The following is a 13,864-nucleotide window of genomic DNA, read 5'->3' on the forward strand; positions in this document are numbered from 1 at the left end:
GAGCTTGGCTCGCTCGGACCGGTCGTCTGCCGCAGCTTCAAGGACTCCGGTTGCCGGGAGCCCCGCGATCCCCGCCTTGGGCTAGTGCGCCCCCCCCCACCCCACCCCGGAGGCTCGGGTTCCCGGAGAGGCGCGGGAGCCGCGCGGCTGTGGTCTCGGCTCCTCGTGGGAAGATGCTTCTCGGCATTTCCGACCGTCCCCGTGCGGCCCCTAGTAACGCCCGCGGCAGCCGACGGCCAGAAAGGTGACCCCTAGGCCGCGTCCGGCTCCGCGCCCCGCACCCCGCGCCCATGCAAATGCGCCCGGCGCGGCCCCGCCCACGCACGGCTCCGGCTCCGGAAGCGGCGCCCGCGCGCCCCGCTCGCCCGCCCGGCCCGGCCCGGCCGGCTCGCCCTCGCTGTCGCGGTCCCGGCGCTCGGGCGATGGCGGCGGCGATGGCGGCGGCGGCGCGGCGCGCGCGGCCCGTGCGGGTGCTGGTGGACATGGACGGCGTGCTGGCCGACTTCGAGGCCGGCCTCCTGCGGGCCTACCGCCGCCGGTTCCCCGGGGAGCCGCACGTGCCGCTGGACCAGCGCCGCGGCTTCTTCGCTCGCGAGCAGTACGGAGCCCTGCGTCCCGACCTGGCGGTAGGCAGTGGGGCGCGGGCGGGCGGGCGCGGGGCCGCCCCGGGAGCGGGCAGCCCGACCCCACAGGACCCCTCCGAGTGGGGAGCCCTCCTCAGGGGCAGGGTGGTCTCTGCTCTATTTCCCGAGGCATCCCCTTGCTGTTTCAAATTAGCAAAACTAACTTTAACTTAGGAAGACACGGTTCACGCGAGCGTAAGAAAAGCCTCCCCTCCCCCACCGCTCGCCTCGCTGGGAGATCCTCGCCGGGCTGCATCTGCCGAGGCAGAACCCGGGATGGGAACACTGTATCTTTCAGGACAAAGTCGCCAGTGTGTATGAAGCCCCAGGCTTTTTCCTAGACCTGGAGCCCATCCCCGGAGCCTTGGAAGCCATGCAGGCGATGAACGCCATGCAGGAGTGAGGAAGGGAGGGCGGGGTGGTGGGGAGCAGGGCTGGCACCGCCCGGGCTGACCTGCCCCTTCCCCGCAGCACGGAGGTCTTCATCTGCACCAGCCCTCTGATGAAGTACGACCACTGTGTGGGCGAGAAGGTGAGGCTGCCCAGCACCTGCTAGACAGACCCGGCTTCCTGAGTCCTGGCTCCAAACTAAACCGGCAGGAGGAGGAAGTGCGGGTGGGGAGGGGGGAGCTGCCTGTCACCTGCCGCCCACCCCACTCACACTACTTCTCACTGGCCCTGAACTCAGGGGCCCATAAGACCCTACTGACAGACCTGTGTCCCCTACACAGTTCCGCTGGGTGGACAAGCACCTGGGGCCCCAGTTTGTGGAGCGCATTATCCTGACAAGGGACAAGACGGTGGTCTTGGGGGACCTGCTCATTGATGACAAGGACACCATTCTAGGTTGGATCTGTTTTCCTTGGGAACCTCCAGGCATCTGGCCTGCTGGGACTTGGGGGGAGGGAGCAAAAATAACCAGAGTAGAGACTGCATGCTCGCTGCCTTTCTCCCATACCCTGTCCCAGGCCAAGAGGAGATCCCAAGCTGGGAACACATCTTGTTCACCTGCTGCCACAACCAGCACCTGGCCCTGCCCCCGACAAGGAGACGGCTGCTCTCCTGGAGCGACAACTGGAGGGAGATCATAGACAGCAAACGGGGAGCCACTGGGACGAAGGCTGTGGACAGTCGCTGAAGGAAGGGAAGGCAGGCCAGCAAGGACCCAGCAGAGCTGAGTGACAAGGCGGCGGCGCAGTGGTGACCCCAGTACTGGGGAGCAGGGAGACACAGTAACCTCTACTCTCACAGGCCAGCCACCTGGCACCTCCAGAGATGGCTGGCATGGGAAATCAGTCAGGAACCTTTTAATAAAACACTTTGGCGCACTGCTCCTTTCAGGCCCTTTATTTGTGGAGTTGGAATGGAGGCTGAAGAGAAGGCCTTCCCGTTCCTCCATCTCCAGAGGCCCCAGGACCTGCCCAACCTCCACTCCCACCCAGGTGCCATTTCTCTTGCAGCTGCCTTTCCTTGGTCCCGTACCCTGGATGTAAGAGGTCAACCTTAGGGGACAACAGAGGACCAGTACTCCCCACTGCTCCCGAGTCTTCCATGGGTGTCCCACACCCCTTGCCCTGTGCTGACCAACACACTGTGGACTGCAAGCCACACGCTTTATGTCGATATCTAGCCCTCTGTCTCCCTGCACACCTCTACTTGCATCCCCGAAGACCTCCTGAGCTTGAAATGTACTTCCAGGGGCAAGGACTCCCCTTCGTTTAACCCTGGTGGCAGAGGAGGGCCAGGGCCATGGGGTGTGGGGAGAAGACGCAGCTCCAAGGGTTTGTGCCTGTGTTCTGATGTCATCACCCTCATGGCCTTGGTCCTAATGCCCTTTGGCCACAGTAACAGTCACTGGGCTGCATCACTCAAGAGCAGGGACCACTTCATCTTTGAAGCCCTCACACTGTGCCTGGCAGACAGGCCTGTGGATAAATGGTTAATCTTGGGCCATAGAGTTCTCTAGGCCAGCACCCACCATGCCCAGCACCAGCCTGGAGAGCTTGTGGGCAGGTACCCAGCTTCCCAGAGCCTCGAGACAGTTTTAGCATTGAGGCTCATTCCTATTCCTCAAAATTAATCCAGACATGTCTGTGGAGGGGCCGTGCCTACTTCCTCAAGCTCGAGCAGTGTTCCTGAGCCCCAGGCCTGGCTGCGGTCAGGGCTGCCTTCTGCAAAAGCCTCTGGGTCTAGGGACCAGGGTGCTTCTTACATGAGAGAGTGAGCCTGGCAGTGGGCGGATGAGGCAGGACCTTCACCTTCCCTTGGTCGAGTGCCAGCCCATGAAAACGCCACTGCCTTTCACTTCCTTCGCCACGTGTCTCAAAGTCTGTCTTCCTCAACCCATCTCCTAAAGCCATTCATCACAGTGTAAATACCTGTCAGGCTGAGAAAACTCACCTTTAAAATGGCTGAAAAGGCGCCATGTGGGGAGAAAGTGCTCAGTGGGAGCTCTACGGCTCCTGCTTCTTGAGCCCCCACCAGGATTTCAGTCTTGTCTCTGGCAGTAAGAGTACCATGGCCTTGATGTGTCCGTGGGTCAGGGCTGCTGTGGGGCCTCGGTCCTTGGCAGTGGGATACCCAGGGCAGAGTGAGCCGGCCGGCGGCGGGCTTCGGCCACTTGGCTTGGGGAACAGAAGTCTTCCAGGAAGATCTGGGCCAGGTTCCGGAGCCTCGTGTTGGCCGAGAGAGAGAAGCGCAGCATGCACTGGACCACAGGCATGGCGGTCAGCTCAGGGTGGGAGCTGGAGCCGGGCGAGCTCAGGTACATGATTGTGGTGACAGCGGACAGCACAGTCTCCTCGTTGGGACTGGATAGGCAGTTGATGATGAGCGGGATGCCCCCTGTCTGCAGGATGTGCTCCTTGTTGGCCCTGTCTGAGCACAGGTTGCAGAGGCCTCCTGGGGGAAAGCAAGATAAGTCTGGATGCTTCAGCTCTGGGCCTCCTCCCTTCTCCCTTTACTGCTTCTCTCTGCCCACTGAGTCCCAGGGAAGGGCCCAGGCCTGTGGGAAGGTGGCCGAGGGACAAGGGATCCAAAGTCCATTCTGGTCTCCAGCCCTCCCTTTCAGGGTTCCAGAAAGGCCTGCCTGCCTGCCACATCCTAGCCCTCTGGAAGTGGGCACCTCCTCCTTGGTCCAGCCAGTCTAGTGGTTGACATACTTTCTTTTTTTTTTAAAGTAACAAAAACAAAACCCACAATCTATCTTTGATGGTTTCACCGGTATATACATATGTCAAGACTTACCAAATTTACCTGTAAATATGCAGTTTATTATATGTCAGTTGCAACTCAATAAAGCTAAAAATACTGGAAATCAAAATATAAACCATCTTAACCCTCCCACCCAGACATTTAACATTTGCTTTTCATGCCACGATTTTTACTTATTTTTTATTAATATATCTTTATTGATTTGAGAGAGAGGAAGGGAGATGGAGAGAGAAACATCAATGATGAGAGTCACTGATCGGCTGCCTCCTGCATGCGCCCAGCTGGGGATCAAGCCTGCAACCCGGGCATGTGCCCTGACTGGGAATCCAACCGCGATCTCCTGGATCCTAGGTCGATGCTCAACCGCTGAGCCACACCCGGCCTGGGACATCCCATGATTTTTATTTTTATTATTATTTTTTATTTTTTAAATATATCTTTATTGATTCCAGAGAGAGGAAAGGAGAGGGAGAGAGGGAGAGATAGAAACATCAATGATGAGAGAGTCATTGATCGAGCCCACAACCCGGGCATGTGCCCTGACAGGGAATCGAACCCTGATCACCTGGATCCCAGGTCGACGCTCAACCGCTGAGCCACGCCCAGCCGGGCCATCCCATGATTTTTAAATATGTAAATATATAGTTCATAAAAATCTATTCTTAATGTTTTATACTCCAGCTTTTTCACTTAATGTGTTGTGACCATCTTCCTGTGCCAATAAATCTACAATCATGGCATCATTTAGTGCTTATGCAGTGCACCATTTTACGGATACAGTACAATTTATTAAGAGGTTAGAGCATTTTAGTGTCATTTTCACAACACTGTTACTAGGATTCTGGGGGACAAAAAAAAAGGCCAGCTGTGGTGCTGGATCAAGCCATGGCTCAGGTAGTGTGGCCAGACCTCCCATTCTCGACCTCCCATTCTCTCACATCAGGTCTATGAGCACTGCCCCCTTGGTTTGGTGACCTCTCGGCCCAGGGGACAGATGCTCACTGCACAGCACTGGCTACTCAATGCAGGAAGCTGACTTCTGTGAGGGACTAAGCTTCCCGCCATCATGGCGCCCCACACTCAGGGTCCTGCTCCATGCAGAGGAAGGGCTTCCAGCTCTTTGCACAGCAGGGTAGGAACAGACCTGAGTGTCCAATCAGGAGTGAGTCACAGCCCACTCACTTCCCCTGCTTCCCTAAAACAAGCAGAGGGCTGCCCACAGGCTGTCTCAGCTAGGATGTCTTCCCCAGCAAGAGGGGACAGGTGCCTATGGGGCCCCTGGCAGGGACACTCCTCCTCCAGCGGCAAGAGTCTGCCCAGATTTGGCACTGATGCCCCTCCCCTAGCAGTACCTGGGTCAGTGAGAGTCCTGCTCTGTAAGAAAACGTTTTTAAAGGTTTTATCCATTTAGCCTTTAGGGACTTCCCATTGTGTTTCAAATGAAATCTAAATTCCCTTCCGTGGTCTTCACTGCCCTGCACCAACTGGCCGGGCCCTTCTCCCTCTCCTCACCACTCATGGCAGTCACCAACCTCAGCCCACCCTTGGGACCGTTTGGTCCCAGAGCTTCACAAGTGGCCACCCTGTTGCTGGTAACTGGCACTTCACTGCTTCCTCAGCAGTAAGGGTGCCCTGGAGCTCCCCACCACGGCCAGGGGGCTCCCCTCCCCACCCCAGCTCATTTTGTTCAGATGCTTAGAAACTGCCTTTGTTGACCGGCTTCCTGCGCACTGCCTGCCGAGCCCCCAGGAGGTGCGCGTCAGAGATCGAGACCTCAGCTTCCTCTTGCAGCCTGAGGAAGACTCAGAAACTCCAGGGCCACGTGGGCCACGGCCATGGCTGCATCAGAAGCACAGGAAGCCCCCAGAGGCCGAGGTGGCCCGCTTGGCCACAGGGCCAGCTCCGACAAATACCACCAGGTTACTCTGGGAAAGCTGGTGTGAGGCACAAGCACTTAAAGAGGAATGAAAGCTTCTAACTGTCAACCCAGTAAATTGTGGACCTTGGTCAGGGAGCAGGCATGTAAATGCTGCCCGAAACAAGACTGGAGCTGCTCCCATTGCTGACACAGTGCCATCAGCTACCAGAGTCGGGAGGGGAAGGCCCCACGGCGGCCTGTCACTGCGAAGGCCAAGTTCTCAGCAGAAGAGCTGAGGAAGAGACTAAGGGTGTTGGGGGCACCTGGGAGCTTGAAGCCACATGGAGGGAAGTTCATTTAGTGCTCATAGGTGCTTTTGTAAAAAAACAAAAAAAACCTCAGCTGTTTTACTGCCACCAGTCCTTGGTGCCAGAAGCAAGGGGCGCTCCAGGAGTATCTGTTGGAAGGGTTTTCAAGCAGTGAGCAGGGTGGGCTGGGGGTGGGAGGAAGGACTGAACTGCAGAGGGTTGGGGGGCTGCATGGGACAGCTCCCTGAGACCCTACCCACCTTGGACCCTGCAGTTGAGATCCGGGCTGTGGCCCACAGGATACATCTGAGGGAGGGAAGGGGCTGAGGGGTGTTCCTGGAGTCGCGAGGAGGAGGCAGGCTCTGATGGAGAGGTCCCTCCCTGCGAGACACTCAGAGGCCTTCCCTGTCAATCCTCCCTCAGTGCCCCTTCACCCAGTGTAGCACCTGGCACAGCCTGGGCCATCCTGTAGACAGCCTTCGGGCCTGCTGTCTGTCCCTATCACTGGGCACCATAAGGCAGGGCCCCACTCTCTGGTGTCCCTCTGTACCCAGGAACCTGCAGCTGCGGAAACTCCCTGGACATATGCTGGGAAACACAACTGAACCCCACAAAGTATTGTTATTACCCCCATTTTAGTGGAAGAAGCCAAGGCTGTTGAGTAATTCACCCAAAGTCCCAGGAGATGGGGAGCCCTTTGCCACTCCCATGGGAAAGGGTGTCCCTCTAGAAGCTCCGAGGAAAACTAACCCTGCCGTGGGGCAGAGGCCAGGCTTGGTCAAGCACGGGGACAAGTGCCAATGCTGGGGGGCGCCACCGGCTTCGCAGACACATCTGCACCATCCTGCGCTGAGTGTGACCCAGCCTCCTACCCACCTCGCAGACGGAACTCGGCTGGGGGATGGGACTTACGGCTGCAGTAAGACTAACTCTCTCCTTAGTATCATCACACCGAGGCGTGTCTGGGCAGGACACTGCCACCAAGGCCAGGGGAAGATCAAATGGCAACGCTATCTGATCTACCAGCAATGAATTTTTGTCTCCTCCTTTGATTCTAATGTATAAAATAAGCTGTAAAACTGCGATTCTCTGGAGCATTTTCTCAATCCACTGAGATTTTGCTTCCCTGCAATTGTCAGTTTGGCTCAAACTCATAAAGTCTCTACAGGTTTGGATGTTTCTTACGCTGACCCATTGTTGAGTGAAAGAAACTGTGATTCCACTTACATGAAGTCCAAGAACAGGCCAAACTAATCCATGGAGTTAGAGGTTAGGACAGGGGTTACTTGGGGTGGGAGACTAACTGGGAGAGGGCACGAGGGACCTTTCTATGTCGTGATTAAGGGACTGGCTACAGAGGTACATACACTGTACTTAAGGTGTGTGCATTCTGCTGTGTTAACCACGCTGCAATTTAAAAAAAGTTACCAAGCAAAAAGGAAAACAAGTTGGGACTGGCTGGTGAACGTTTTGGACAAACCAGACAGGACAGAAAAAGGGCCTTTCTGGGTGTAGGGAACCGTAGAAACCCCTGGGAGAGGCAGAGGGGAGCCCCCAAGAGCAGCCCAGGATGAGAAAGCTGGAAGCTCCGAGAGGGCAGGTAGGTGGCCTTGGGTCACACAGCAAGTCGGGCACTGCTGCTGGGAGGGCAGGAGGGTGTAAGGATCGTCCCAGGGACTAAATGAGGTCAAGCCGACAAATGCTTAGCCAGCGCCTGGCGCCTGGGGGCTGGGTGAGCCCTTGGAGAGCGGGGCCCCAGACATTACCACATCTGAGGACCCGCCCGCAGCCCATCCCAAGTCAAAATCTTCATTTGGGATTATTAGTTCTTGGGTTTTACTTTATCATCTTGAAAATGGTTCTCTCTGAAATTTCAAATTTGAGGGACAGAACAGTCCGTTAGGTAGAAGAAGGGAGTTGGGGGGACAAATATACATATGTGTATATGCTCACATCTGCTGGTTCTTTATGAGGGAAGGGCTGTGGAAGAGCCAGGAATGGAGGGAGACGTCTTTAAAAAGCCTGTATTAGCCATGGCCGGTGTGGCTCAGTGGATAGAGCGTCGGCCGGCACACAGAAGGGTCTCTGGTTTGATTCCCATCAAAGGGCACATGTACCTGGGCGGCAGGTTCGATCTCCGGCCCTGGCTGGGGCGTGTGCAGGAGGCAACCAACTGATGTGTCTCTCACTGTGTCTCTCCCCTCGATGTTCCCCTCTCTCTCTCCCCCTCTCCTCCCCTCCCCCCCCCCTCCCTCCGTCCCTTCCACTCTCCAAAAATCAATGGAAAAACTATCCTTGGGTGAGAATTAACCAAAACTGAACACAAACACTGTAATATAGTTTTGACTTAAGGTTACCCCACTGAAACACTGAGAGCAAAAGGGAAACGAATAAACATCCATCCCCGAGGGGCCGGCTAACCTTCGGTCCCCCATGCCACAGAGCGCCGGGTGCTTTACAAAGGACCAGGCAGCTCCCACGGACTGACATGGCAGGGGTGTCAAGATATGTTGCTAAGTAAAAAATAAAAACAAATTTATACAATCTGTATATGGAAAAAAAAGATGTTGCTAAGTTAAAAATAAATAAATAATATAGACATTATATTACTACATGTGTAGAACATGCAAAAATGTATTCAGCCTGGCCGGGCGTGGCTCAGCAGTTGAGCATCAGCCTAGGATCCAGGAGATCGGGGCTTGATCCCGGTCGGGGACATGCAGGAGGCAGCCCATCAATGACTCTCTCATCACTGATGTTTCTATCTCTCTCTCTCCCTCTCCCTTCCTCTCTCTGAAATCAATAAAGATATTTTTAAAAAACCAAGTATTCATATAGACAAATACATGTTTGTAAACCCTGAAAATATCTCTGGGAGGCTACACAAGAAACTAGTGACACTGGAGAGCCACAGAGAAGGCTGCAGAGGGAGTTACCTTTCACCACCTTTTAAATTTTGTACCATGTGAATAAATTATACATTCACATAAATAACAAACACACACACTCCCGCGCACACACACCCTGCTTGTGCCTAGACCTAAGAGGATGGGAAATTGGTCTCTGCAAGTCAGGAAGGGATGGTGGCAGCTGCCCTGGCACCGGTGAGGACAGCCTGGGGCCACTTCTGAGCTAGTGAGGAAGGGAGCAGGGGTGAGAACCTGGACACCACCTTCCTGCCAGGGGAAACCTGCCACAGGTGGATGGCTGAGGAATTTCCTCTTAAGCAGAAAGATGTATGACTGCAGGAGCCTCACTGGTAAGTGAGGGAAGGATGGAGCATGAGGACGGAGCCGGGGCTCGTGGTGGGCCAATCCAGTTAGAATTCCAGTACTGCCTCTGAGGATTCAGGTGACCTGAGCAAGCAGCTCAATTTCTCTAAGCCTCAGCTTCTTCAATGGTAAAATGGGCAGAGAGAATTAAATAATGTGATCAAGGCCCCTCCCTGGCACACAGTAGGTGTGGACCAAGAACACACCTGTCTATAGCCCTAGAGGCTGGCACAGGGCCACCCCTGCAAACCACACACACAGAAAAGGGCTGACACATACAGGGAGCGTTTAACAATGACAAAGCGAATGTCCATGTAACCAGCACCGAGGACAAGACCTAGAACACTGTCGCCAGTCCATAAGCCTCGGTGTGTCCCTTCCTGATCCAATTCCCTCCCTCAGAGGTAAACCTTCTTGGTTTGTAATAATTTCATAACAAATTTTTACTAAGCAGAACCTTTTATATTTTTAATTTAAAAATAATTTTTAGGCCCTGGCAGGATAGCTCAGTTGGTTAGAGCATCATCCCAACAGGCCAAGGTTGCACGTTCGATCTCCGGTCAGGGCACATACAAGAGGCAACCAATGAATGCATAAATAAGTGGAACAACAAATCGATGTTCCTCTCTTTCTCTCTCTCTGTATCTTCCTCTCTTTCTCTAAAAATCAATCAATAAATTTAAAATTTTATACAGACACATCCCTAAACACTATAGTTCATGTCTGCCTGTTTTTGGACTTTATAGAAATGGAATCACACTGTATGTGTAATATTGTGTCTAGCATCATTTGCTTACTATTACATTTATAACATTATTGCATGTAGTTAAACTGTTCTTTTACCTTGCTAAACAGTATCAATATCCCACAATGCTGGTATCCATTCTACTGTTTACTGTTCCTAACTGCTGGGTTACGAGGTGTGCCTACCTTCAATTTTACTACAGACTGTTTTCCAAAGAGGCCCCTGAGTACCTAACAGCCTTTTTCTGAGCACCATCACCATCTCGTGGCAGCTACATGTATTGCAGGAAACAGAGCACAGAAAAGGGATTTCAACCTGAATTCCGGGAGGCAACCTACTTGAACCCAGTTTTAGTAAAAAGACTGCCAAGTATTCTGTGATAGCCTAGGATTCAACCAGTTTTCACAGAAGTAGAGGATTCTCTTCTGGTTCCTTTGTCTCCATACAGCATCAAGGAGAGAGCAGGTGTGCACAACCAGCAAATGGTGCTTTGGGCAAACATTTCCAAATTAATGTCAAAGGCAGCCAGAGTTTTTACTTGGGGCACGAACTTGGAATACTCATTCTGCTGCATGGGCCTCTTTCCTGGATCCTCACTCCCAGAGGTGAACCCCACCGCTGGTATATATACTCCTAAATCCAAGGAAAGGCCACAGGCAGGTGTGTGTGGGGGGAGGGAGGCGAAGGGAATGGAGCTTCGATGTCCATACACATGTGAGACCTGTGGTGGTGAGAAGAGGAGGGGCAACTCCCACTTGAACTCTAGCCACAATACCACAAACATTAGGGGCAGACCTGGATGGTCTTTCAACACTTTAAATCACACTTACCTATGATGTATTCAGGGGTGGGGGGAGTGTTATTTAATTCTATCAAAGCTTTTGATCTAATATCTAGGTTACAGGAAATTAAAGGGGATAGAGGAACAAACTAAATAACACCATGAAGAGAGAGAGAGATTGAGATCTAAGGAACATAAGAACCAGATTAAATGCATGGATCCTGGCGTACACAAACCAACTAAAAAAAATGTCCTTTTGGCCCCAGTTAGGGCACATACAAGAAGCAACCAAAAAAGTCTTTTTGGGAATTATGAGAAAAATTTGCATAATTGGGTATCAGGTGGCAATGGAATTTTTTTTTTCTTTTTTTTTTTAAAGATGGCATGTGGGGTGGACGAGGGCATGTTTTTTTATTTATTGATTTTAGAGAGAGGAAGGGAGAGGGTGAGAGAGGTAGAAACACCAATGATGGGATCCAGTCCACAACCTGGGCATGTGCCCTAACCGGAAATTGAACGGTGACCTCCTAGTTCATGGGTCAACACTCAACCACTGAGCAACACCGGCTTACTGGAATTATTATTAAAGATTTCTTCCCCTACATAGATAAGAGTCTTCCACTATAGAGAAATGTTATTTTTAAAAGATGCATGCTGAAAAGAATTTTTGTTTGCCTTCATAATAAATTCCACACTCTTTCCCACGGACTAGCTCTAAGCCGGTGTAAATTCTGGTGCTGCCACCTCTCTAACCTCACTTTGTGCCACCCTCTGCTTCACTCGCCACAGTCCTGACACATCAGCCTTCCCCTCACTCCTCCTGCTGTAGGGTCTCCCGCCCACCATGTGCTCTGCCTAGAACGCTGGCCCATGAGGGCCAAAGCAGACGCAGCCCCATCTCCTATTGCTCCATCTAATTATCCTGCGTATTTCCTTCAATCCTCAGCTTCTTGGTTTGCTCACCATCTGTCTCCCCTACCAGAATGAAAGTTCCCTGAGAGCCAAGACCTTTCTGACTTGTTCGCCATCTCTCCGGCACTCAGAACAGTACCTTGCTCACACAGTTCATGCCCAATAAATACCTGTCCAGCGGATATTTCAGTAGATCTTAGGCCATAACTACAGGAACCGTAAGCCAATTCCAAGTCACCTCTACTTCTCTTGATACTAAAACATTAAAGAGGTTTAAAAGAGCACGCTAAACTTTTCCCCTCCAAGTGGCTTCAATCCATCGCCTCATTTACTTACTTTTTAAAATATGTTTTTATTTATTTATTTGTAATTTTTTTTTTTTTTTTTACTGATTTCAAAGAAAGGAAGGGAGAGGGAGAGAGAGAAACATCAATGCTGAAGTCACTGATCGGCTGCCTCCTGCACGCCCCCTACTGGGGATCGAGCGCACAACCTGGGCACCTGCCCTGACCCGGAATCGAACCCTCACCTCCTGGATCCCAGGTCGACGCTCCACCGCTGAGCCACCCCGGCAGGGCCACCCCCCTCAGTTATGATCTCACTTCCAAGCAGGAGGGAAGGCAGGCGTGCAGAGGGAGTCCTGGGCTTGCGTTCGAGACCTGACTGAAGGTAGCTGTGACCCCGACAAGGTGCGAGCCGCGAGGTGCGCCGCGCGCTGAGGGGCTGCCGGGGCTCCTCTCCCGGCGGCCCGCTCGGCCTCGCCCGTCCCCTCGCGGCCCGGCCGGCCCCGGCCTTACCAATAGCGAACTCCACCAGCGTCTCATTCTCTTCCGACAGCGAGTCGAGGAATAAGTCCAGCACCTGGAGCTGCCGCAGGTACTGGTAGTTGCTGGGGTCGTAGGCGAAGTTGGCGAGGTTGGCGAGGACCTGCTCCTTGGCGTCTGCAGCGGAAAAGGCGCACTGAAGCCAGGTCCCGGCGACGGTCGCGGGCGGCCCCGGCCCGGCCCCCGAGCCCCACCCCGTCGCCCTCACCTCGGCTCTCCGTCTCCTGGAATTCCGTCACCAGCGCCTGCAGGTATCCCAGCCGACCGACGTGCGGGTCCACCTTCGGCTTCTGGGCCATGGTCGGGGTGGCGCAGGGTCCCCGGGGGGACAGGCCGGGAAGGCGGGCGAGAGCCTCCCCGCGCCTCGCCGGGCAAGGGCGGACCAGGGCGGGATGTCGGCTCCTTTCCGGGCTCCAGGTCCTGCAGTAATTTTGCAGCTGGAATTGCGATGGGATGTGGTATCAGGACATCGTCAGGGTTGCGCGTGAAAATCTAAACTGGGGCGGCGGGAGGCACGGAAGCGACTGCGCGTCGGAGGAGCGGGTAGCATCCCCCGGCCCTCAGCGGCTCCCGAGGATTTTCCGCTCGATTCCGGACTTCCGGCGGAAGCCGCGCTTAGCTCCGCCCCGGAGGGCGGGTCAGGGGTGGGCCTGGGCGGGGCTGAGCAGGAACCTGGGCGGGGCCTAGGCGGATAGTGGGCGGGGCCTGGGCGGGGCCTGGGCGATCGGAGGCGGGGCGATCGCGGAGCTCGGCGCGTGTGCAGTACCCCTCGCGCCCTCCCGCTCGCGCCCGCGGCGGCGGGCTGTGGGTTCCCAGAAAGACAGTTCTAGGGCCCTTAGGAGCTCAGAGGCGCCGGAGGGCTCCCGAGTGGCGGGCTGTCGAGGCAGAACCACCTCCAGATCCCCTTGCATCTGACGAGGGGCACTGGCCAGCCTCCTCGACCGAGGGATGCCCCCCTGGAGCGTGGGCGTCGGCTCCCTGCGGGCCACCCTCCATGGGTCCTTTGACACCACCTTCTGGTCGGCCCTTCCAGAAAAGCGGGGCGAGCCCGGCACCCCATGCTCGCCAGCCCCGAGCTGAGTCTTCCAGATTTCTTTCTGGTTAGAAATCTCGGGGAGCGCTGCAGCAGCACCGACGGGTGGCGAGAACCTCTGCTCGCCCCAATGTACAGTTCTGGCAGCTTTCTGGGTTGGGGAGCAGCCCTGGGTGTTGAAGCCCTCTCTTTCGTCCCAGTTCTTTCTCTGGGCTTCCCAGGAAGGTGGTGTGTGGCGGAGACCTCAGGTGCAGGGGAGAAAGCACCAGGGAGGGAGGTGCTCCTGCAGCGCTCC

The 13,864-nt window shown here is 54.6% G+C and overlaps 2 protein-coding genes across 4 annotated transcripts; one reads left to right on the forward strand and one right to left on the reverse strand.

Moving 5' to 3' along the window:
• The first annotated feature begins 377 nt into the window (after positions 1-377).
• NT5C (5', 3'-nucleotidase, cytosolic) lies at positions 378-1,957 on the forward strand. 2 transcript variants are annotated; one of them, XM_081162786.1, is made up of 5 exons: positions 378-626; positions 922-1,022; positions 1,095-1,155; positions 1,355-1,469; positions 1,592-1,957. In XM_081162786.1, the coding sequence occupies exons 1-5, from the start codon at positions 423-425 to the stop codon at positions 1,759-1,761; spliced, it is 651 nt and encodes a 216-aa protein (XP_081018912.1). In that variant the 5' UTR covers positions 378-422; the 3' UTR covers positions 1,762-1,957. The 2 variants fall into 2 exon arrangements, with proteins under 2 accessions (XP_081018912.1, XP_081018913.1); XM_081162787.1 differs by having other exon boundaries at positions 1,355-1,459; positions 1,551-1,906.
• ARMC7 (armadillo repeat containing 7) lies at positions 1,957-13,129 on the reverse strand. Of its 2 annotated transcripts, none has more exons than XM_081162788.1 (3): positions 12,745-13,129; positions 12,510-12,653; positions 1,957-3,524 (listed from the first exon to the last, which is right to left on the reverse strand). In XM_081162788.1, exons 1-3 carry the CDS (start codon positions 12,833-12,835, stop codon positions 3,163-3,165), a joined length of 597 nt encoding a protein of 198 aa, XP_081018914.1. In that variant the 5' UTR covers positions 12,836-13,129; the 3' UTR covers positions 1,957-3,162. The 2 variants fall into 2 exon arrangements, with proteins under 2 accessions (XP_081018914.1, XP_081018915.1); XM_081162789.1 differs by having other exon boundaries at positions 1,963-3,524; positions 12,574-12,653; positions 12,745-12,918.
• Between the last annotated feature and the right edge of the window lie 735 nt (positions 13,130-13,864).

The sequence above is a fragment of the Miniopterus schreibersii genome (genome assembly GCF_964146895.1).
Source record: "Miniopterus schreibersii genome assembly, chromosome: 16".
Classification (NCBI taxonomy): Eukaryota; Metazoa; Chordata; class Mammalia; order Chiroptera; family Miniopteridae; genus Miniopterus; species Miniopterus schreibersii.

Excerpts from the sequence above, each read along its gene's own strand:
- NT5C (XM_081162787.1), top strand. The coding sequence starts at position 423 with ATGGCGGCGGCGATGGCGGCGGCGGCGCGGCGCGCGCGGCCCGTGCGG. Across the intron at positions 1,156-1,354 it reads ACCACTGTGTGGGCGAGAAG|TTCCGCTGGGTGGACAAGCA; the intron begins GTGAGGCTGCCC and ends TCCCCTACACAG. Across the intron at positions 1,460-1,550 it reads TGCTCATTGATGACAAGGAC|AGACTGCATGCTCGCTGCCT; the intron begins ACCATTCTAGGT and ends TAACCAGAGTAG.
- ARMC7 (XM_081162788.1), bottom strand. The coding sequence starts at position 12,835 with ATGGCCCAGAAGCCGAAGGTGGACCCGCACGTCGGTCGGCTGGGATAC. Across the intron at positions 12,654-12,744 it reads CCAGGAGACGGAGAGCCGAG|ACGCCAAGGAGCAGGTCCTC; the intron begins GTGAGGGCGACG and ends TTTCCGCTGCAG. Across the intron at positions 3,525-12,509 it reads GCTGGTGGAGTTCGCTATTG|GAGGCCTCTGCAACCTGTGC; the intron begins GTAAGGCCGGGG and ends GCTTTCCCCCAG.